General features: G+C 35.5%; 1 protein-coding gene across 1 annotated transcript in view; it reads left to right on the forward strand.

Moving 5' to 3' along the window:
- LOC115437883 (carboxyl-terminal PDZ ligand of neuronal nitric oxide synthase protein-like) overlaps window positions 1–24,356 on the forward strand; it is a 97,013-nt gene that overhangs the window by 23,637 nt on the left and 49,020 nt on the right. Inside the window, exons 6-7 of the mRNA XM_030161264.1 lie at window positions 3,354–3,486; window positions 15,410–15,537. Of these exons, the coding sequence (XP_030017124.1) occupies window positions 3,354–3,486; window positions 15,410–15,537 (261 nt within the window). The remainder of the gene's footprint in view (window positions 1–3,353; window positions 3,487–15,409; window positions 15,538–24,356) is intronic.

A 24,356-nucleotide genomic window follows, 5' to 3' on the forward strand; every position in this document is an offset into this window, starting at 1 on the left:
TGTTGGTTTTTCATGAATCTCAGTCTCATTCCAGGTTTTGTATGTAACCCATCGTGTCCACTGGCGTTACATGCAGAACCTTCCCTGTTAAACGCATATAAATTGTGAATGATTTTGCAACAGCTGTCATTTTTGTGGAACACTCTGCCTTACATAATTAGTTCAATTCCCAAAATGTACCTGTGAGAGAATAAAGAGATATTTTTTAAAAAATACTAGCGCGTAATTTTCATGTCATTTTGACCGTGTTACATGCAGATTTTTGTATTAAATATAATGTAAAATAGTATAAAAATGTGTTTTATCTGAAAATAGTTAGTCCTTTATCTCAGTAAATATTTATTTTTTTAAATAGACCCAAAGTGTTTCCAAACTTGCTTCATAACATTAGTCTACATCTGGTTTGAATATTTAGCTCTCATGCCCTGTTTTTAGGACCAGTTTCATAGAAGCACCCGTAATGAGAATGAATGAATATGAACAACCTGAGATTATCAAGAAAAATAAGCCCAATTTTAACAATGTTATTTCTCGGCTTTATATGCATTTATATGCCTTTGGTGGCCCGGTTTTGGCACATGGTCCAAATGTTTGACACCTCTGTTCTAGAGATCTTAAAAGTCATTAGATTTGTGCATCAAATTTGTGTAGATTCCCCTTTTAAACATATCAATCACACTTTAATGAGATATGAAGTCTTTTATTCCTCCCTACAGGTGACCTTTACAGAGCGTCATTGAGTCAGTTTCTCTCATTAACTTGACGTATATACTCTAAATGCATGAGAAATCCGCCAACAAAATCTTGACTTTGGCATCTAATTTGTGGTGTTATTGCAAATTAAACGTCTCCTGATGAATGGTTTGATGGAGCGGACACACCTACCGATTCTCCTGCAATGACAACAAACTTTATCTGCTCTCCCTGGGCCATCAAAGACAGTTTCCTCTGAAACAGAGCCATCCATCACACTGACAGTGGAACGCATGCAGAGCAGATAGACAAGGACAAGCAGCCCAAGCTCTGCGCTCATAATATCTCCTGACTCTAATTCCATCTTTATCTCCCTCTGCCTTTGTTTTTCATCTCCCTCTCTGCCTCGACATCCTCTATTTTCATCCTGAAAGTCTATAACTAAAAGACTCATTTTTATGCGCATCAGCTTCATATCATATGTTACTGCAAAGGAATTTATAACACATGTGAGAGGAGAGAATCCTGAAATGGAGGGATATTTTGGATTTTCTTGAGGAAAAGGACAATAAAAGAAGGTTCAAGGTTACTTTATTTGTACCCGTATGTAGATTTGTTTTGCAGTAGAGGTGACTGCTTTGGCATTACAACAAGACATACATTGAACATGTTAGACAGGTACTTGATCGAACTTACGGACAGGACAAAAAGTGCTCAGTGTTCCCACCATTCATAAGTAAAAGAATAAAATAAATAAATAAGATCAAATAAATAAAAACAAGATGCAACTAGAAGCACTCGGAGAGCGCAGACCTCCGCCAAGGCTGATCAGTGCCCCCCCCCCGTGGGCCCCCCCACCCCCGATCACCACCAAAATTTAATCATTTCTTCCTTATCCCATTTCCAACAAACCCTGAAAATTTCATCCAAATCTGTCCATAACTTTTTGAGTTATGTTGCACACTAATGGACAGACAAACAAACAAACAAACAAACAAACAAACCCTGGCAAAAACATAACCTCCTTGGCGGAGGTAATAACACAAAATAAAAACCAGAAAAGATGAAAACAGTCTGGGATAAAAACCAGGAAGCAGGAGGCATAAAATTTTAAAAATTTGAAGTCACAATAATAACTAGAAGCACTCGGAGAGCGCAGACCTCCGCCAAGGCTGATCAGTGGCCCCCCCCCGTGGGCCCCCCCCCGTGGGGCCCCCCCACCCCCGATCACCACCAAAATTTAATCATTTCTTCCTCATCCCATTTCCAACAAACCCTGAAAATTTCATCCAAATCTGTCCGTAACTTTTTGAGCTATGTTGCACACTAACGGACAGACAAACAAACAAACAAACAAACAGACAAACAAACAAACAAACAGACAAACAAACAAACAAACTCTGGCAAAAACATAACCTCCTTGGCGGAGGTAATCAGCACAACTTTATTTATTTATTTATTTATCGATTTGTTTATTTGATAAGGACTATTTGTATTAATGAACACTCCGTACAAAAAACATTACTTTGTGTAAATTTGCCGAATTTAGCTCGAAGTGTTTTTTTCCCTCTGTAGTTCTCAACATTTAAAAACAGACTAAACAAACAAACAAGACAATACAGTAAATACAGCACATTACTATACGGGTGCTTCTTTGAAACTGGGTTTATTTTGGTATCTGGCACTTTTCCAGCATTTTAGACCCAATAATAAAAGAGAAATTTAGACATATTTCCCCCCAGGATGTACCTAATGATGACCTCAGATAAATGCAAAAAAATTATACTCTTACTCTGAGCCATCCTAAAATTAATGAATTTTTAATAAAATATCGGGGCCAAAAATAGGACAAAAATTGGGTGTCAGTGCATTTGATCTGGAAAACATGGCTTGAAATGGTGTTCTATCCCACTATAAATAAAGGCACTGTGTTAAATGTGATGATCCTTGTGGTTTTTCTAAACCAGACGTGAGTTTTTCATGCATCTCAGTCTCATTCCAGGTTTTATATGTAACCCATCGTGTCCACTGGTGTTACATGCAGAACCTGCCTATTTAAATATATATAAATCGTGAGTGATTTTGCAACGTCGATGAGTTTTGTGAAACACTCTGCCTTACATAATTAGTTTGATTCCCAAAATGTACCTGTGAGAGAATATAAAGATATCCGACAAAATCGTGGCATGTAATTTTCGTGTCCTTTTCACCGTGTTCCATGTGGATTTTCTATTTAAAAAATAATCTAAAAAAAATTTTTTAAATGTGTTTTATCTGAAAAATAGTTTCTCTTTTATCTCAGTAAGTATTTATTTTTAAAATAGACCCAAAGTGCTTCCAAACTTGCTTTATAACATTAGTCTACATCTGCCTTTGTTTTTCATCTCCCTCTCATCCTCGACATCCTCTATTTTCATCCTGCTTCTATTGTGTCCATTTTTCACCTCCTTCTTTCTCGTTACCTGTGCACAAATTGCGCACACACTCCATTATATTGATGCTTTTCTTCCCGCTCAACTCCTCTGGCGCCTCGTTTTCTCTCCTGCTGAATCTCCTCATTTTTGCATCCTCCATTATTGTGCTCCTGCTGCTGATTTCCCTCCTCGAACCCCGACACATCACACTAACACACACTGTTTTTTTTTTGTTTGTTTCCACAGTCTCAGGCCATGAGGATTGTTCGGACGGTGGGTCAGGCATTCGATGTGTGTCACCAGCTGACCATGCAGCAGAAGGCCGACGAGGAGGATGAGGAGGGGAAGGTGGAGGAGACTGAGGCGGCGACGAGCAGAGGTGGGAAGTAAAGGAAGTAAAAATATGTGTGTGAGGGACTGAGCTGGAGGGTACAAGGACAAAGAGGCCTGTTTTAGAAATAAAGGCTTTTTTTAACCTCAAAAAAGGAGAAGAAATCAGTTCACACAGGTCAAAATCAGGTTCTCATGGAAGAGGACTAGGGCCACTGGGAAAAAAGTAAAAATTAAGGTCCAATATTTTTTTTTAAAATTATTATCCTGAGAAAAAAGTCAGAATTCTGAGAAAAAAGTTTGAATTCTGACTTTTTTCTCAGAATTCTGACTTTAATCTCAGAATTCTGACTTTTCTTATCATAATTTTGAGAAAAAAGTCAGAATGAGACATACTTTTTTCTCAGAATTCTGACTTTAATATCCGAATTCTAACTTTAATCTCAGAATTCTGACTTTTTTATCATAATTTTTAAGAAAAAAGTCAGAATGCGTCTGACTTTTTTCTCAGAATTCTGACCTTTTTTTGCAGAATTCTGACTTTAAACTCAGAATTCTGACTTTTTTATCATAATTTTGAGAAAAAAGTCAGAATGAGTCTGACTTTTTTCGCAGAATTCTGACTTTTTTCGCAGAATTCTGACTTTAAACTCAGAATTCTGACTTTTTTTTCACAGAATTCTGTCTTTAAACTCAGAATTCTGACTTTATTCTCAGAATTCTGACTTTTTTAAAGTCAGAATTCTGAATTTTTTTCTCAGAGAAATAATAAAAAAATATATTGGAGCTTATTATTATTAATCTTTTTTACCAGTGGCCCTAATCCTCCTCCATAGGTTCTAGGCCAATAAACAGTGTCAAATAAACAGAAGTGAACTCAGGTCAGTTAGTTTCTTATGATCGTATAAGAGTGATCAGTGGAGTCTAACACAGAAGGGAAAAACACAAACACTTAATACTGAATAACTACCAAGTAAATAACAGGAGTTAGCCTCCTCTCAGATCACTTGAATTATAATAAGCTGAAAGGGAATTACTTCCAAGAACAAATAATACTTAAGCCAATCTTAAGTATTACAAACAACAAAAGTTAATTTAAACTAAATAATACAAATCTATGGGAACATAGAGGGCACAGGGGGGTATTTTAGACATTTTTAGAAATCAGGGTGTTTATTGAACCCCCAAAAAAGAGGAAAAGAGGACCCAGGTTGGTTAGTTCCTTAAGTTTCTTTGTATTAAACCAAAACAAAGACACATAACAGGACTCAACTGATTTAATAAAGAACAATGAGGTGTATATAAGTGATCAGTCGAGTCAGACACAAACAAAAAGGGGACAACAGAAACACTTAATATTGAATAACTAGCAAGTAAATAACAGGAGTTAGCCTCCTATCAGATCACTTCAATTATAATAAGCCGAAAGGGAATTACCTCCGAGAACAAACAATAATTAGGACAATCTTAAGCATTACAGAACCACAAAAGTTAAATTAACCCAATCCTGCATACTGGTCACTACAGTAGACAGTTATTCTACAACTGTTCTCTTATATATTCGTGGAGTTTAGTGTTTCAGTTCCAAATCAGTCAACACAGTGGACACCTATGCATCATCCCATACATTGTAATTATTACCATTACTATAACTTTGCTGTTAAATCTGATCTGCAGTAACATGTTAGAGTGTAAATCATTTGCTTGTTATTATTAATAGACTGTAATTAACCATTTTTCTTAAACAAGAAGGTTGTTTTTTTTGCATATTATCTCCATAAAGTGAGTAATAACTAATATTAGAGTATGTTAAAATGTGAGAAAACATCAGATTAGCAGCATTAAAAAAATGTATTTCATAGTTTTCACACAGTGTATCAGTAAATACATGTTTCTTTGCTTCAAAAATTAAATGCATGATGTCCAGCTGAATGGATATTTTTGCAACTCTATGAAAAATAGGTTCATAAAAATTTTTTCAATCGCAGTGGTTTTTTTCAGGACTAAAGAGGAATAAAAACACTCAGGAAACATAACTTGATTAGGGTCAAAAAACGGTATTCAAAATCTCTCTGATGGGACATTTTAGAGACAATTTGACCCACATTTTTACTTTTAAATTCATTTTTGCTTTAGTTGGACCATAAGGGATCATCCAAAACAAGGGGCTACTTTAATATTGAAATAAATGTTGGAATGGTAATCAATTAAAATTCGCTCTCTGATGGGACATTACTGTGTTTTGACCCATTAAGGTTCTCATAATTCATGCATGAAAGAGTTAAACTTTGCCTAATTACTATAAAAACAAACACTGCAACTTTTAAGTAAAACAGCAAAACACTGAGACATTTGGAAGTTTTTAGCTGACAATGTAAAGAAACCCTAAACAAATGTTTGCGATGGTAAATATATTACTTATATTTATCACTATATTAATCACCCACCCTTAGTTGTTTCTGTGCTTCAGTGAGTTTGTAGGTATCTGTATTTATTTTTCTGACCACTTCACCTTTACTCTGTACCAACAATTATTACATAACTGACTTATCCCAATTATTTCAGCTGCAATTATTTGGCATAATCATCTCATTTCACCTCAGTAAAAACAGCAGAATGGAACTAACAGAAAGGTCATAATTGAATCACTTTTTCCACTGTTTAAATCTGACTCATCCTCTATTAACAGCTCATTTCGTTGCCCTTTACTTCCTCTGGTTCCTCCCATTATTCGTCATTTCTTTGTACATTTCAGTAACAGGCTGTGTGTATTCACATTCACATTAGTAAGTCTATAATGCCTAAAAGATGAACGGAAATGTGATTTTATTTATGTCTACCATTGTTCAGTGCCAGTAAATGTCCTTTCTTCTTCTTCTTCTTCTTCTTCTTCTTCTTCTTCTTCTTCTTCTTCTTCTTCTTCTTCTTCTTCTTCTTCTCTTCTTCTTCTTCTTCTTCTTCTTCTTCTTCTTCTTCTTCTTCTTCTTCTTCTTCTTCTTCAGGCATACTATGTGTATAAACTATACACTTCTAATATACTTGAACAGAAACAACTAAAGCTTCATCATCATGACAGCTTTGCTCTTCTCATTTTAACACAAAATCTGTATTTTTTGCATCTTACATGTTGAAAACAGGCTCTTTAGAGGCTCTTTTTAATTTTAAAGCATATGAAGGGAATTATGGATATTTTTTGTTTTATTTTATCAATATTAGGATTTCAGCCAAAATTAATGAAACATATAATCACATTACAAAGTCATAAAATGAGACTTCCCTTGGTGCATCCATTAGTGTTCGTCATATCTATATTATATTGTGCAAAGGAGTCAATTAGTAGCAATCAGGTAGCTTGTACCATAGGAAAAAAAAAATATTTATATGTATTTTTTTTTCCAGTGGCCCTAATCCTCTTCCATAAAATACCATATATATTACTTTAATATTAATATTTTACATGTAACATTACTTTACTTGTCACCAATAAATGCATCTGAGAACATTTTAATGTTGTTTCATCAATGTAGAGTTCATGTTAGAGTAAACTACTAAATTAGTACCATATCATACTGTAGATCACATAAGCATGAGCATTTAAGCATATAACTTTACTAAACATTAAAAAACATTTACAGTAAAAAAAAAAAAAAAGGAAGCTTGTACCATTTCCATATTCGAAATAAATCAATAATCATAAAAAAATACAAATACAACAATTGAAAAAAGAAACAAAACAGAACAAAAACTGAAAAAAACTGAAACTGATTCCAGGGGTGGTTTGCAGGTGTTGTCCCCTCATGTTGTGGAAGGCACGAAGCGATATTCTCCGTAGAAACACTGTCAAAATGCCTCTGGTTTGAGTCATTTAGCATCGCTCTAGTCAGTCAGTTTAAGAAACAACAGGGAGCTTTGAACAAGCAACAACAGATGCTGTTAATGAAGAAAAAATACAAATAACAGAGCACAAAAACTGGTCACGAGCCTTTGTTTCAACTGGATTTTGTGCATTTTACTGTGAGCGTACAATAGTATATTTAAAAGAACAACTAAAAACAATGTCATTAACAATTAAATCATGTTTACAGATACAAAACAGATATAAGTACAGTGGAAAGTGCTTTTACTTATGTCTGTTTTGTGACCAAACCTTTATTTTGTTATCGGCCTCTAAGTCTGATACTCAGATTTACTAGTGATAATTAGGTCCATTTATTTTAACTGCTCCACTGGTGTTTTTTAGATATTTCAGTAGGTTGTTATGATGCTTCAGTCGTGGCCAGTGTTGAGAATTACCCAAGTTATGTTTGCTGCCTATGTTTTTTATGCGGCCCCCCCGAAGTGGAGGCAAGGGGTACTGTTTTTGGGTCAGTTTGTTCATTTTTTAACACACTAGCAGCAAAACTATTGGATGAATTCATACCAAATTGGGTTTGCAGATTGCCAGTGACCCAGAATATATCCCATTACATTTTGGGAACAGTACGTCGAAGTTCACATTTTTAATGAATTTTTTTTTTTTTAAATTTCCCCATTCACTTATAATGGGCAAAATTTCAAATGTCTGTAGCAGCAAAACTATTGGTTGAATTCATACCAAATTGGGTTTATAGATTGACAGTGACCCAGAATAGATGTGATTACATTTTGGGAAAAGTAGGTCAAAGTTCAAATTTTTAATGAATTTTTGACATCTTTTTACATCTTCCCATTTACTCATAATGGGCGAAATTTCACATGTCTATAAAAACATCAATTTTGTTTCAATTTGCTTCAGACTTGGCACATATATAGAGGCGGACATCAGCACATGCACAGACATGATAACATCAGCTGGATTGATGCCAAAATAAGCTACAATGCATGCAAGGGGCGGGGTCTGTTGTGCCTGGCACCACTCGTTTCGACCTGTTTCTGAGGTATAATTACAAACATTATACAGGTGTCAAAGACTGTTATTGAGAAATAAATCACACTTAAGCAAAGAATCAATTTGTGTCATTACCAGAATTTTTGCCAACACTACATATACGATGTTATAAGAAGAAATTCACAATATCTGTGACATGGTTTTAAAAGTGGGACAGTCTTTGTCGTTATTTGAATTTGCGTCCTGATTACAGTGATACACAATGTTTTTTGTTTTTAAGTCACTGAAAAGAAGCCTGTGATGATAAAACTGTTATTTCTCCTCTGACTTTCACCCTGTGGAGATATTACATAACGGTAAATCGATTTGCTTTATGAGAGGAGCTTAATAATATTTAATATGCCGTAGATTTTCATTAACAGAGCATGACTTCAAAGTGCAGCATCTCTAGCCTCAGGTATGAAAAGATGTAAAATATATAGAAGTTCAGTTCATTTTACACAGAAACAGACGGTGACTTTTTGCATTTCAGACCCTTTACTTTTCCACTTTTACCTCAGCAAAGAATCAATACCTCTACTTTTACCAGAGTAATACATTTATGCAAGTATCTGTGTTTGTACTTGTGTGTACTTTTGCAAATCACTCGAAGCTGCATCCATAAATTTAGACCCATCCTCTTCTTTCTCTTCTCCGCTCTCCTTCTGTCACAGACTTTATACTCGAACCTCTTTTTCTTCTCCCCGAGCCCCGTCTCCCCCTCTCCTTCTTGTTTTCTGTCTCATACAAACAATCACCCAGAGCGCCTGCAGAAACAAGCAGTAGCGGTTGAGCACACCTGTCTGAGAACAGATATCATTATCCAGCCGCTGATGGTGTTTTTTAGCAGTTTACCATGTTGCAGCTGCAGGCTTTAGTGACTCGTACAAGCCACTGATCAAAGCCAGAGCCTCTGTGGTCGTGTGCCAGAGCTTAAGCCACTGCTGCTGGCTCTGCTTCTGGATTAGTTTCCCATGAAACTCTAAGTAAAAACAGAATGAAGACCCCTCTCCACACTCAGTAGAATATACTGTATGTAAGAGCATTATGTACTCAGAATACAAAACACAAGAACTGTATTTAGTTATGACTCTTGCAGTTGCTTTAGTTTACCCTCTTAAACCTGTAGATTTCTAATGCCCTGTACGTGCTAATGTGAATATCTTGCAAAAAGGTTATTACCTCCGCCAAAGAATGGAGGAGGTTGTGTTTTCATCGGGGTTTATCTGTTTGTCTGTTAGCAAGATGAGTCAAAAAGTTATGGACAGATTTTGATGAAATTTTCAGGAAATGTTGATACTGGCACAAGGAACAAATGATTAAATTTTGGTGGTGATTGGGGGGGGGGGGGGGTTGTTTGTCTGTCTGTTAGCAAGCTAAATCAAAAAGTTATGGAAGGACTTTGGTCTGTGGTCTCTGAGTGCTTTTCTAGTTTTTCTCTAAATTTATGCTACTTGCGCAAATGTAAACAGTGCTTTAGGTCTATTTGACATTAGATTCCATTCCATTATATTAGTTTAGATTGAATGTTGTTGATCAGTGATATTTGGTCAGAGCCCTCAGGAAATTGAGGTTCCAGTAGCAGCACAACACCGAATATACACACAGAAATACTACAAGAAAACAGCAAAGCAATAACTATATAAAGAAAACTGTACTGAAATAAGAAAAGCACTGGGAGAGTGCAGACCTTCGCCAAGACAGACCCCCCCCCCCCCAATCACCACCAAAATGTAATCATTTCTTCCTTGTGCCAGTATTAACATTTCTTGAAATTTTCATAAAAATCAGTCCATAATTTTTTGAGTTATCTTGCTAACAAACAAACAAACAAACACGCAAACACACAAAACAAATTGATCACAATACCTCCTGGTGGAGGTAAAAACAGACAACTACACTTTGTAAAGTACTAGTACAAACAACAAGTGCCAAAGTGGTCATAATAAAGTAATGATAATATAAATAGCTAATTATGATGTATTTATGTATATTTCATATATACGTGTGTGTATGTATATATATATATATATATATATATATATATATATATAACTGATTAGCACATATATAGAGGACATCAGCACACACATAGACATGATGACATCAGCTTGATCGATGCTAAAATAAGCTACAATATGTGCGAGGGGCGGGGTTTGTTGTGCCTGCCACCACTTGTTTCGACATGTTTTTGAGGTATAATTACAAACATTATACAGGTGTCACAGAATATTATTGGGAAATAAATCACATTTAATCAAAGAATCAATTTGTGTCATTACCAAAATTTTGGCCAAGACTACATATACGTTGTTACAAGAAATACACAATATTTGTGACATAAACATTAGGGATGCACGATACCGATACGAGTATCGGCATCGGCTCCAATACTCAGTGTGTGTACTCATACTCGTACTTGTAAAAGTAATCCGATACAAATGCACTGGCACCACTTACGGCCGTGTGACATTCCCAGTTCAGTGCAGCAGGTACGAGGAGGAGGAATAATGTGTGAAGAGTGTGGAGATTTTTCAAAATAAATGACGGTGATAAAAGTAACACTGACTGACAGTAACGTTAAAGACACAGACAGATACAGACGCAACATTCTGTCCGTCCTCTGCGTACATTCCATCCGTTTACCATGTGCTGGTGGATGCATACCCAGAATGAGAATACCAGCGGGAGTATGGAGCAGTGCGGACCTCCGCCAGCGGAAGTGAAAACCAAACTTCTCACTCATTTCTCTTTTCTCTTCCTGCTGAAGCTAAACTTTTAAACCTTACCAGTGAAAATGCTGCAACATTAGTATCACATTAGTGTTGCCTCTGTCGTCTCCATGTTTGTTATTACTGACTTTCTTCTTCTTCTTCTTCTCAGAAACTTTCCTCTTCTTCGTGGTATTTGTCCAGTATGGTTAATTCAGAGTGGCGCCCCCTGGTGGATTAATTGACAAACGCTCATTCCAACACATTAAATGTCAGTAGCAGCACTTTGTTCCAGTTAGACTAATGACAACGACAATAAAGCACATTTACAAAAGGAACTAACAACTGGAATGGGATTATTAAGTACTTGTATTGGTACTCGGTATCGGCAAGTACTCAAATGTAAGTACTCGTACTTGTACTCGGTCTGGAAAAAAGTGGTATCGGTGCATCCCTTATATACGTGTGGATGTATAGTTAAAATCACAGGATGAAAGTTATAATAAAGTGTAATAGTTGGGTGAGATTCCTGTTTTTGTGTGTCCGTGTGGACAGGGAAAACAAAGACATTGGAAGACATTGGAAACACACCTCCACCACCATTTCTCTCTGTTATTGCTTTGTGTAATGAAGCTGCACCTGAAACATCCAACCCAGGTGTATAAATCAGTGTATGACCTGCAGTAGATGAAGGTCAGCACCGATACCTTTGGGAAATGGACCAGAGCGGCATTATGGACAAATCCACATCATGTAAAGAATCCATTTCAATAACCTGAACTAAAATTGATTATGTTGTTGCTTCACTTTCATGACAGATTAAAGCCTCTGTTTCTGCTACATCTAGTATTATTAACAGTTTTCAGTCCAACAGAAACAATGGTTTTTCTGAGTGGTTGTATCAGTCAAGTAGACAGAGACTTTTTTTTTTTTTTTAACAAAGGTTGTCTGGACAGAATTTTATTAAAAATAAATAAATACATAAAATGGTGGTAATATCGATTTAGAAATATATCTGTGTCAGTGTGGACAGAGCGTGAAAATGAAATGAAACTAAACACTACTTCCCATTTTAAAATTATCCTGTTTCTTTCCACCTTCCTAATGATGTAGAATCAACCATTTGGGATTAATCTACTAGATGCAATTTGTATTTTTAAAAAAAATCAATGTTAATGCCCTCCAATGAGAGGTATTCAGCCCACTTGCCTTTCAGCGGGAACCTTGTTTATTTTCCAGCAGGGAACTGAAGATACAATGGAGTTCTCCTCATCTTTGACAGCCTCCTCAATTAATTAGTTTCTCAGTTTGGATCAAAACAAACGAGTTAAAACGCTACAGTTATACAGTCACACAAATGGGCTGAATGATGGAGGTAGAAGCTTTTGTCAGGTAACGCTGGTTGGTTTGAAGAGCACAACAGGGTTTCAGTTTAAAGATGAGGGAAAGATATTCTATACTGTTTATAAAGGTTTAAACATTATAACAATACACAAACAAAACTAACGCTTTCAGAGCCTCATGTTGTTCTTGTGACTGTAACATTGATGTCCCTGAACTGCTCACAATGGAGACTAAAGTTACACTTTAAAGCAGTGGTTTCCAACCTTTTTTGGCTTGTGACCCCATTTTAACATCACAAATTTCTGGTGACCCCAGACATTCAAAACGGAGACATTTTTGCTAAAATAAATTTGTTTTTGATCATATAATAGTTTGCTAAACTATGTTACAAATAAATGTTAATTTTAGCCAACATTTAGTCTATATAATGTATATTATTATGGACAGAGGCAGTAAATCCAGGTGTAGATTACTGCACAAAAGGAGAATTTTATTTTCCTTGGTCAGGATATGTACAGTCAGTCCAGCTGTGATTTACAAGGAGGACAATTAATACTGAACAAACAAGAACTCAAACTATGAATTATGAAAGAGCTGCAGCATCTGAAACTGACCACAATGAACATTTGACAGATAAACAGAACCACAGTGCTGCAGTTTCAGCTTCAAAGTTTGTCATGTCTTTTATGGATTGGGATTGTTTCTCTCAACTCATCATGTATTTTTTAGCTTACCAGCCGACAGGCTGTAAGCTATTGTCGTCATGCAGCATCCGTCGCTGTCGTCTGTTGTTGTCTGTCATCGTCTGTCGTCGTCTGTCGTCGTCTGTCGTCGTCTGTCGTCTGTTACAAAAATTTCAATCATCTTCTTCTCTGAAACTACATTTCCGATTGACTTCAAACTTGGATTACAGCTTCTTTATGATGACGTCAACAAAAGTTAGTGAAATTATTTGGATCCGGATCTGATTCTGGATTTGGTGCGACTTTGAAAAATGTCCCCATTATAAGAGATAGGAAGTGGATCGCTGCAATAACTCAGTAAATATAAATGATATCCAGTGTAAATTTCTCCAGTCCAGCCCTGATGGGAAGATGACCAAAACATAATGTCCACATGCTGATCAGGATCTTCTTCTGGATCTGGAACTGACCGAAAATTTAACATGGGCTCTTATGGGGAAAAAATTCAATCGTCTTCTTCTTCTCCCAAACTCCAGTTCTGATTGACTTCAAACTTGGTATACAGCTTCTGTATGATGATGTCAGCACAAGGGATTGCAATTATTTCAATCCAGATCTGATTCTGAATTTGGTGCAACTTTGAAAATTTCCCCATTATAACAGATAGGAAGTGGATTGATCCAACAAATCAGTATCAATGATATATAGTTGGAATTTGAATTTTTTACAGATCTGATTGGAATATGACCAAAGCATGGGCTATTTCTGTAATAGAATAAATACACAGAACTGGGTGAGAATAAATGGCATCTGGATACATTTCCCAAAGCTTTGAATTTGGCCGGTAAGATACAGGGCCATTGGTCCTATTTTTATTTGTAAGTTTTTATTTTTATCACTTCCTAGAAATTTCAGGCGACCCCATTTGAATTCCAGACAACCCCACGTGGGGTCCCGACCCCAAGATTGAAAAACACTGCTTTAAAGGTTCCAGGTTGCACTGCTCGGTCCTCACATCTGTGGTGGTCCCTCATTACAAAACCAGTGTTTGTTTTGTCTATTTTGAGCTTTTTAGTTGAGTAGGGCTGCACAATATTGGAAAAAACTGACAGCGATTTTTTTTTAACCCTGCGACATATATATTGCAGTCTGAACAAATACTCAGGAGGATGTAATAGCTGTGTGGTGCCGACGTAAATGGTCAAACAAATTAGTTGCGTTACTTCCCATTGTGGCAACAGGTGCAAGGCACTATTGACACAGAACACATGTTTTGGTATCATCCTTCGTGTAGCCAAAATAATTCCAGATAACTGATATTCCTTTTCTTTTTGGCACCAAGTCTTTGTTTTCAGTGATTTTCTCTTGTTCATTGCTCATTACCTTCACTAAGGAGGTTATATTGTCATCAGAGTTTGTCCGTTTGTCTGTCTGTTTGTTTGTTAGCAAGATAACTCAAAAAGTTACGAAAGGATTTTGATGAAATTTTCAGGAAATGTGGATACTGGCACAAGGAACAAATGATTAAATTTTGGTGGTGATCGGGGGGGAGCGATCTGCCGTGTACATGTTCATAAAAGCTCAGATTAACATTAATTGTCATAATATCGGAAACAGAGAAAAATGAAGAAAATGTGACTTTTTCAACACAATTTATCATTAACTGAACATAAACCCAATGTCTCCATTCACTGTCATTGATCCAACTCCATGGGTTTTACTGGTGAATCAATGTTGTAGAAGATGACGGTGTTTCCACGGTAACTACAAAGCTTCTGAACGTCCAAATGGGTCATATCTGATGACCATGAAAAGATGAAAAACTGTATTTTACACCAATTATTTACATGGATTGATAGGTTTAACTGATCAGAAGTTATTAAACATCTTATATTGGCAGATGATTTTGGTTGCCTGTGGTTGTTTGGGTCTTTATGGGTTAATTAGAAACAATTAGAATTAGAAAAAAAAAGTTCTTCGATAGTCGTGTAAATTCACATAATCTTATTTTAATCTGTGTTTATTGACCTTGTCTTTAACTAAATGCTGAGGAAATCAACATGTTTGCTACAGAAAACAACGTGTTGCTTTAGTCTCTATATAATGATTTTTTTTTTTTTTTGTGTGTGTGTGTGTATGAATGATGCATTCATTCGCAGTAATAATGTAACACAATGTTGAAATAATCCAAAGTGTTTAGAATGTTTGACACTCTTTATGTAATCTAACATAATGTGTTTACAAATGACACTTAAGTATGTATATTCCTATTCTGTGGTGAAATGTGTTTTCTCTGAACACATGCTGTATTTGTCCACTTCTGTGCAGCCAAGAAGAGGTTGGCGTTGTCAGAAGAGACTGACCTTGAAGCCACTACAGAGGAGAGCATTGAGTGCGTCTCTTCATCAGACCTGGAGAAGAGCAAAAAGGACGAGGCCCATGGTAACGGAGGGAAGGTAGAGTACACGAGCTGTCCTTGATCATTTCATTGTGAGTTTTTCAAAGCCCTGCTCAGTGGGAGGTTGTAGACTCCCAGCAGAAATGAAACTGGCTGCGCAAAATGTAATTAACAGACTTTTGTGACACTGTTGTTACTACAGTTATGTAGAAGTTTCACAAGTTTTTATTTTTACTTTTTCTTTCAGTTTTTGTTTTTCAATTTGAGCTTCGTTTTATGAGAGCATTTCATTTTGACTTTGAAATATTTAGGATTTTCTCTATTTGGCATTTTTCAAGTAATATGTTAAAGCAGGGGTCACCAATCCTGGTCCTTGAGGGCCGGTATCCTGCATGTTTTAGATGTTTCCCTCTTCCAGCACAGGTGACGGTCATTATTAGGCTTCTGCAGAGCTTGATGATAGGCTTAGCATTTGAATCAGGTGTGTTGGAAGAGGGATACATCTAAAACATGCAGGATTCCGGCCCTCGAGGACTACGATTGGTGACCCCTGTGTGAAAGGAGTGATATTTTGCTTTTTAAAATGGAATTATGTATTTTAAAACATTTCCCTGTGGTCTACATAAACTGTAAATGCAGTGTTTTTCAACCTTGGGGTCGGGACCCCATGTGGGGTCACCTGGAATTCAAATAGGGTTGCCTGAAATTTCTAGTAATTGATAAAAAAAAAAAGACAAAAAAAGCTTACTAATAAAAAAATATATGGTGAGTTGAGAGAGACATAAAAGACATGACAAACTCTGAGGCTGAATCTGAAACACTGAATTGATAAAAAATTTTAAAAATTACAACTTACTAATAAAAATTTACATTATATAGCTTAAATGTCATCTAAAATTAATGTTTATTTGCAACATATTATAGCAGACTATTACATGATCAAAAACAAATTGATTTTAGCAAATCAAAAAAAAAGTCTCAGTTTTGAATGTCTAGGGTCCCCAGAAATGTGTGATGTTAAAATGGGGTCACAAACCAAAAAAGGTTGGGAACCACTGTGTAAATGCTCTGCTTGGGTCTGAATTCTTCATTCATTCAAGTCCACAGGTCCATCTTCAACCCTATTTCTGAGTAATGACACCAGAAAGGTCATTTTGAGCACTGGCCCTATAAATGCAAATGAGCCACTTCACACCCCGCCCCCTCCAGGTTGTTGACCATGTTTTCTGTCCCGTTCAACCACTTGTGTTCGTTAATACAACCAACAACTGAACATTTTAGGTAATCGGCTCGATACGCCAATGTCTCTCCAAGTGTTTAACTAATACTTAAAGGTTAACTGTGTATACTATGTATGTGAACTAATGCTATGGAATGTGTGGGTGGAGCCTTAATTACCTCCACCAAGGAGGTTATGTTTTTGCCAGGGTTGGTTGGTTGGTTGGTTGGTTGGTTGGTTGGTTAGCAAGATAACTCAAAAAGTTATGGACGGATTTTCATGAAATTTTCAGGAAATGTTGATACTGGCACAAGAAACAAATGATTAAATTTTGGTGGTGATCTGGAGGGGGGGACACACAGATCTGCCTTGGGGGAGGTCTGTGCTCTCCGAGTGCTTTTCTAGTTTTTAGAATATTTCTAATTTTATGAATGCCGGTATTTTACATCTTACCCAGGGACAACAGTTGAAAAATAGCTTTTTGCTAATACTGGCACATGTACAGAAATGTTCATTAATGTGTACTGTCCCTTCTAAAAATAAACCAAATAAAATAAATAAAATAAAGTTGGGACATATTTTCAGTTTTTACTACAACCGCTGCTGCTGACAAACAATTATGGCTTACCCGGAGAAATGTTTGTTGGAAGTCTTGACCTTATATGTGCAAGTGTCGTGATGTAACCAGTTATAAAACATAACAAATTAAGCAGGAATTAGAACAGGTTGTAGAAATCCACTCGATTTTTGCCAAAATGAATATAAAGATAGCTTTGCAGCAGCTGGAGGGTTCAAATTCAAACTTTTGGAACTATTAGGGTCCAAATACACAAATAAATGAACCAAAGACTAATAAAGGTGGGGTTAGCAAAAAATGACCCCTTGAAACAATTTATTTTTTTCCAAAGTAAACAGATAGAACAACATATTGTATAAAGCACCAAGAAATATTAAAAAAAAAATGGCCTCAAGCAAACAGTAAAAAAGATGAGTATTATATAGGAATCAGTCTGTAGGATGAAACAGCCGCTTGTGTCTCACAAAAGCACAAAATAAGACCATTGTATGATACTGTCTTTTTTTTCTCTTTCTTTTTTCTCTATAAATATGTCTATATCACACATAAAACACTTGACATTTTTGGGACAATGAAGACAAATAAATAAAACAAGAAAAGATGGAACACACAGCACGCAAACCAAACAGTCAAGACAGAATAACTCAGCTCACAGATGTAGAAATCTGTACACTCAAAGTCCACACTAGTCAGAAATAGTCCAGAATATGACCAGTTAAAGACGAAAAAGCTTCTCCTGTTCTGTGAAATCAACATGGACTGGATGTATTGAACTGTGACAGAACACCTCCTAAAGCAGAGGTGGCAAACTCATTTGAGTTCAGGGGCCACATTCAGCCTAATATGAAATAAAGTGGGCCGGACCAGTAAAATAATATAGTAATAGGTTAAGAACTTATAAATAATGTCAACACCAAAGTTTTCTCTATGTTTTTGGGTGAAAAAAGTAAAATTCCATAAAGAAAATGTTTACATCTACGAACTGTACTTGAACATAACATGAACAAATATGAACAACCTGAAAATTCTTAAGAAAAATAAGTGTAATTTTAACAACATTATGCCTTAGTTTATCATTTTTACACGTGCATCACAACTTACAGATCACAGTGGATCTACAAATACACAAAACATTTAGGAACAGGCAGAATATTGGTTCAATTCCACATACACGTCTTAAGAAATTTCATATCGTTCATATTTGTTCAGGTTATTCACATTTTTTGTAAAAGGATAGTCTGTAAATATAAAGATTTTTGTGTAATTTCACTTTGTTTACACTAAAACAAAGACAAAAATTTGTATTTTTCATTATTCACAGGTTGTTATGATTGTATTTTACTGGTCTGACCCACTTTAGATTGAACTGACCTAAAATGATTTTCACATCCTTTATTGTTAATATCGTCATAATATTTGCATTTCACAATTTCATCCCAGGGGCCAGATTGGACCCTTTGGCGGGCCAGTTTTGGCCCCCGGGCCACATGTTTGACACCTGTGTCCTAAAAGCTAACATGCTTTATTATACCAATAGGGAATTTTATTTAATATTTTTCCCTATATCAACATTTAAAACCAAAAACAACAATGAAAAAAAAAATTAAACACAATAGGAAATTTTATAATATTTTAACATCCTGTACCTGAAAGAATATACGACTACACTGGACTTCTAATAAACCTCCTACTATTTCTGGATGGATGAAGCTAATACTGGAGCACATTCTGCTTGACTTTTTGACAAGTTTGGCACATTCTAAGATCGACATATTCAACCGCATTTGGAAACCCTTCTTGGACTATATACTGAAGGAAATGTGTCCTCAATTCTGTCTCGAGCTTTCATCTGCTCTCAAATAGACTTTTATTATATTATATAGATATGAATCTGATGGGAATCTGTCTGTTTGCTGACTGTAAATCTCTATTTTTGTTTTGACTGTGGTGCTGAGCTGTTTTGTTTTGTGTTGTTTTGAAAAATGAAAATTTAATAGATATATTCTTTAAAAAAAAAAAAAAAAAAAAAAAAAAAAGAAAAAACATTAAAAAAAAAAAAAAAAAAAACAACCCACAAAACATTCGAAAAGGAGCAGGATGACATTCAACTTACCCCATCTTTTTCTACTTTGGTGCTAACCACTGCTACGCCACCTATAATAATACAGTCTACTCTCGTTATACCGCCAACTTCCGTTCACGGCCAAATTGGCGGTATAGCGAAAATGGCGTTACAACGGGTTGCGTCCATAATGTGCATGTCTTTACTATATGATGTCTATGCTGCCTCCGTTAACCCGTTCTAATTGCGTTTCTAAATAAATCTTGATTCTGTTATGTTGTAAGGCAGGGATCGGCAACCTTTAACACTCAAAGAGCCATTTCGACCCGGTTTCCACGGAAAAGACAACACTGGGAGCCGCACCTCAGAGGTGCCACGGCGGCGCACCTCGGAGGTGCCGCGTCGCGACGCTGGCGGTATAACAGTCGGGAAATCAATGGTATAAGTGTTGTTTGTGCATGGAACTGGGCTGGCGGATGGCGATAAGCGGAAATGGCGGTATAACGGCGGGCGGTTTAACGAGAGTAGACTGTAGTATCATTATAGTGTGATTGTAGTGTATACAATTACTTGCATTTTGTAAAGATTACTTTTTTACAATACCTGTCAGTAAGCATTGCAGTCAAGACTAGGACCAGAGTGTGTCGAGACCAAGACTTTATTTATTTATGTATCTACTCCTCTATTTATGACCACAGTAACACCTATTCTTCACGCAAGGCATTCTAACATTAACAATAAATGAAAAACACAAGTGAAATATATAGTTCATACAGTCAAGCATTTCATCATTGATAATAACCTTTGTAACGTATAACATAAGCGTGGTCTATTCAGTATCAAAAAAAGCCTAACAACAGCTTCAGCATTATTTCTGAATAATAGGAGTTTTTAGACCAAGACCAAAGGACTGAGACCAGACTAGATTCACTGTAAAGTCATCGTGTCTGCAGATTTTTCAGATATTATAGATTGGTTTGGTTTTAAGGGTGAGTAGATTCACACAGCAGAGTGAGATGACAGAAACAAGCAAAAATCTAAAAGTTTTTCAGATTTTTTTCCCAAGCAAAGTAAGGATGTTAACAAATTAAAAAAAAAAAAAAAACGCCATAAATGTATATGGTCTTAGCTGAAATAAAACCCTGCGTTTACTTTGAGACGAGGCCAACAGAACCCACAATATTAACATTAAATATAATAGTTCTATCAGAAGCATATATTTTTAATGTCTTGTCCTTCACTTTTTCAAAACCTCAGTATTTTTCAGCATCTGTTTTAGTTTTATGCTGAGAGGTGAAAGCTGACATTAAACCTGTGTTAGTGGGGCCTTAAAATGTAAAAACTGAATAATATATTCAGTTGAATCCTATTTATTCTATAACAGACACTATCTCATCTGTCATATCTGCATTAAGTTTTTTTAGTCCGTGTTTGATCAGTATTTATACCCATAGTGTCTCACTCATAGTTGTATTTTTCTTGTCTGAGTTTTAAAGAATTATGGTGAAAATCTTGATTTACAGAAACAGGATGACAACAAATAGGATTTATAAAGCCAATTTTTTATTAATGTACCCCATTGTTTAAACCCTTTTTTTTTTGTACAGTATGAATTAGGGATGTAAACAATTAATCGACTATCAATTAATTGTCGATAACAATTTGTTCGATTAAATTATTAATAGTTTGTTAAAAAAGATGGGGGGTGGAGGGCATCTCCACTGAAATCTCGCTCCATCATGTCTCCATCATGTCAGAGATGAAAAGTCAGAAATGCCCATTTCTTCTAAACTGACCCTTTTCAGATCCATTTATTTATTTGCCTGTACTGTGTCCAATGGTACAATAAATCAATAATTAAGGAATATGACATGTTTTTTTCTTGAGGTATATAAACAATATTTAGCTTTTATTGTTATAGACCCTATCAAAAGAGAAATTCAGGTTCTCATCAATTAATCGTTAATCAATCGATAAGGTTAACCAACAAATCATTAATGGATTAATCAATAATTTGCATCCCTAGTATGAATGATTATCATTGCAGGAAACTGAATTTAAAGATGAAATTACCTGTAATTCTATTTAGTTTTAGATGGTGCTGCATTGTTTATTGAAGTGATTATTTCATTGTTTTTTAAAATTGTCATTTTTATTAATGAATTTGTGTTTTCATGGCTAGTTTTAGGTTTAACCCTAATTTTTACAGGACTAGTATAGTTTGTGAATATCTGGTAAATAGTTATAAAAGTGGAGGTTGTCTGGGATCTTAATGCTGTGTGAATAAGACATGTCTATAATTTGTAAAGTCAAACTAAACTACAAATTACTGACATAACTGCGAGCGTAGAAGTCCTATGAAGATATTAATCAAGTTTAAATCAATAATTCTATGATTTGGTGGGATTTGCAAAGTTTTTTGTTTCCTCCGTGTATTTATGTCATCTATTAACTGGGTGAGGATTATGCAGGCTGCGCTGGTGACGATAAAGGAAGGTTTTAAGTTTCTGGGGGGAAACTCAGGAGGCTCATGTCATGATGCAATATGGATATTCACTGATAAAAGTCAACTTTAATCCTCCACAGATGATGGTATGCATGACAGCCACAGTAAACAACATTTTTCTACTTTTTAACAGTTATCCGTAAGTGGTGAACCTGCCCTTGACATCAGGACTGAGGAGAAATGTCAGGAAATCCACATTAAAAAAAAAACAGATTTTGTTTATACACTGCAAATGTGAAATGCAGACATGGGGGGTTAATCTCCAAATTAGAGATTATGTGATTCAGTCTGTTCTTTATGTTAAAACACTAACGTTGAAACTGCCTCACATCTGTCATCTATATCTGGGATCAACAGAACATATTTAACCCTTTATAAGGCACTCACAGAAATCCTCTGAAATTCAGAATTTCAACTAGTGTGTTATTGGAGGACATAACAAGACTTTATTACTTTTGTGAAATTTTTTTATTGTCATGTAGAAAATCAAGGTCAGTGAAGTTACCATATTTGGTTCCTTGCCCGTAAGTGGCAAAAAAAAAATCCAAGAAGTATGTAGAAAAAATCCAAGAAAAAACGCAAGTAATGTGAAAGGAACATCACTTTTAGAACATTACAACAACATAAGTGCTTGTCCAGACACCTGTCAACATACGCATTATCCCAGCGAACCCAAAACATTGGGTTCACCTGGAATTCTAGCCTGAAATTTCTAGTAACTGATTAAAAAAAAGAAATGACTAATAAAAAATATTTTTTAATGATTCAGTATATATTCTTCTAGCATTAATTTAGTAGCACATGTGTATTAATGTTTTATTCTGAAGCCCTTGGACAGTCCACTTTTTCTTAACACTGTAATACTTGTATTTTATTTTATTTTTCTTATACAGTCCCATTCTTATACAGTGTTTTGCAGCTACATTGAGCTGAGCTGCTAAACTGATTTTCATTGTTCCTGTGACAGTGACAATAAACATCTATTCTATTCTATTCTATTCTATTCTATTCTATTCTATTCTATTCTATTCTTTTCTATTCTATTCTATTCTATATATTACAATGTAATTAAAACACCACACACTTTTCCTAATAAAAGACAAGTTCAGATAAAATGCAGGAAATAATATCTGAGAGGGCATATATTGATTGACCCGATCATGTGATCACATGCGTTACTGCGCTTCAACCTGCCCGGACACAGTCACAGTCAGAAAACCAAACCAAACAGAGAATGGAAAGATTTCTTCGCACGCCTGGCCCCGCTAAGACAACTCCAAGACAAACTGAGAAGCAGACACCAAAAAGGTGCATTATACACAGTATATAGCCTAAATGTCCTCTAAAATTAACATTTATTTGTAACATCCTATAGCAAACTATTACATGATTAAAACAAATTAATTTTAGCAAAAAAATGTCTCAGTTTTGAATGTCTGGGGTCACCAGAAATTTGTGATGTCAAAATGGGGTCACGAACCAAAAAAGGTTGGAAACCACTGCATTATCCTTTTGAACATCATTCCTTACATTAGTACTATTACTTCATGGTACCTAACAAAGCAGTTATATTGCGCTCTTCGCCCGGATGTTCGAGGGAGATGGCTACATTGTGTGAGTTTTTGAAAAGACCACGAACTAGCTATGTGTCATCACTCATCCGTAGCTTATTCAACGACAGCCATTACAATAATGACCTCAACGATGCACATGTGTACAACGACTTCCTCTAAGACAGTATCAATCGATCAGACATGAGACATCGAACAAAGCAGTGGATCGCTTGTTTTAAATAAAACCTTTGTAAATGCATTAGCTTTTTAAAGAAAATATGTAATGATTTTAATAACAACCTTTTTAAATTTAATATTAAATTTGTATAAACTTGTATTTTCCCTCGTTAACCCTCCGGTATCTGGGTGTACCTTTTAGGCACACTTTGCACTTCATTTTAAAAAACTTCATATTATTTTTCACAATTTAAATAAGGTTAGAATTCAAAAGTTGTTCATTTTTGCATGATCTTTAAAATTCTGTCCACCAACTAAAATGTGCACATTGTAAACAAAAGAAAATGACCAGACTAGCATCTGTCTGCCAAGTGTGCCTAAAACGCACTATTCCCTCCATTTGATATGTTGATTAGGGCTGACCTTGATTTACAAAAATAAAATCAAATTAGAGCAGAAAAATAAATCAATATATAATATTTAATAGTTTGATTCATAGGTGTGCATTTTACGCACACTTGTTGACGGATGCTACTATTTTTGACCATTTGACCTAGCGCCAAAAATAATAATGCAAATAACCGATGTTGGAGTTAATCATTGACATATGCTAGGATGAAAAAATCAAATAATATGTGATCCACTTTTTATGTAGTATACTGAAAAAAATTAAAATTTTTTGTGTTTTTTTTTCATCCAAAGAAAATGGTTTGTTTACATTACAAACACGGCATTTAAAGGGTTAAAAAATGTGATAATTATTGAGTATTTGGTATTTTTATT

The sequence above is a fragment of the Sphaeramia orbicularis genome, chromosome 17 (genome assembly GCF_902148855.1).
Source record: "Sphaeramia orbicularis chromosome 17, fSphaOr1.1, whole genome shotgun sequence".
Taxonomy (NCBI): Eukaryota; Metazoa; Chordata; class Actinopteri; order Kurtiformes; family Apogonidae; genus Sphaeramia; species Sphaeramia orbicularis.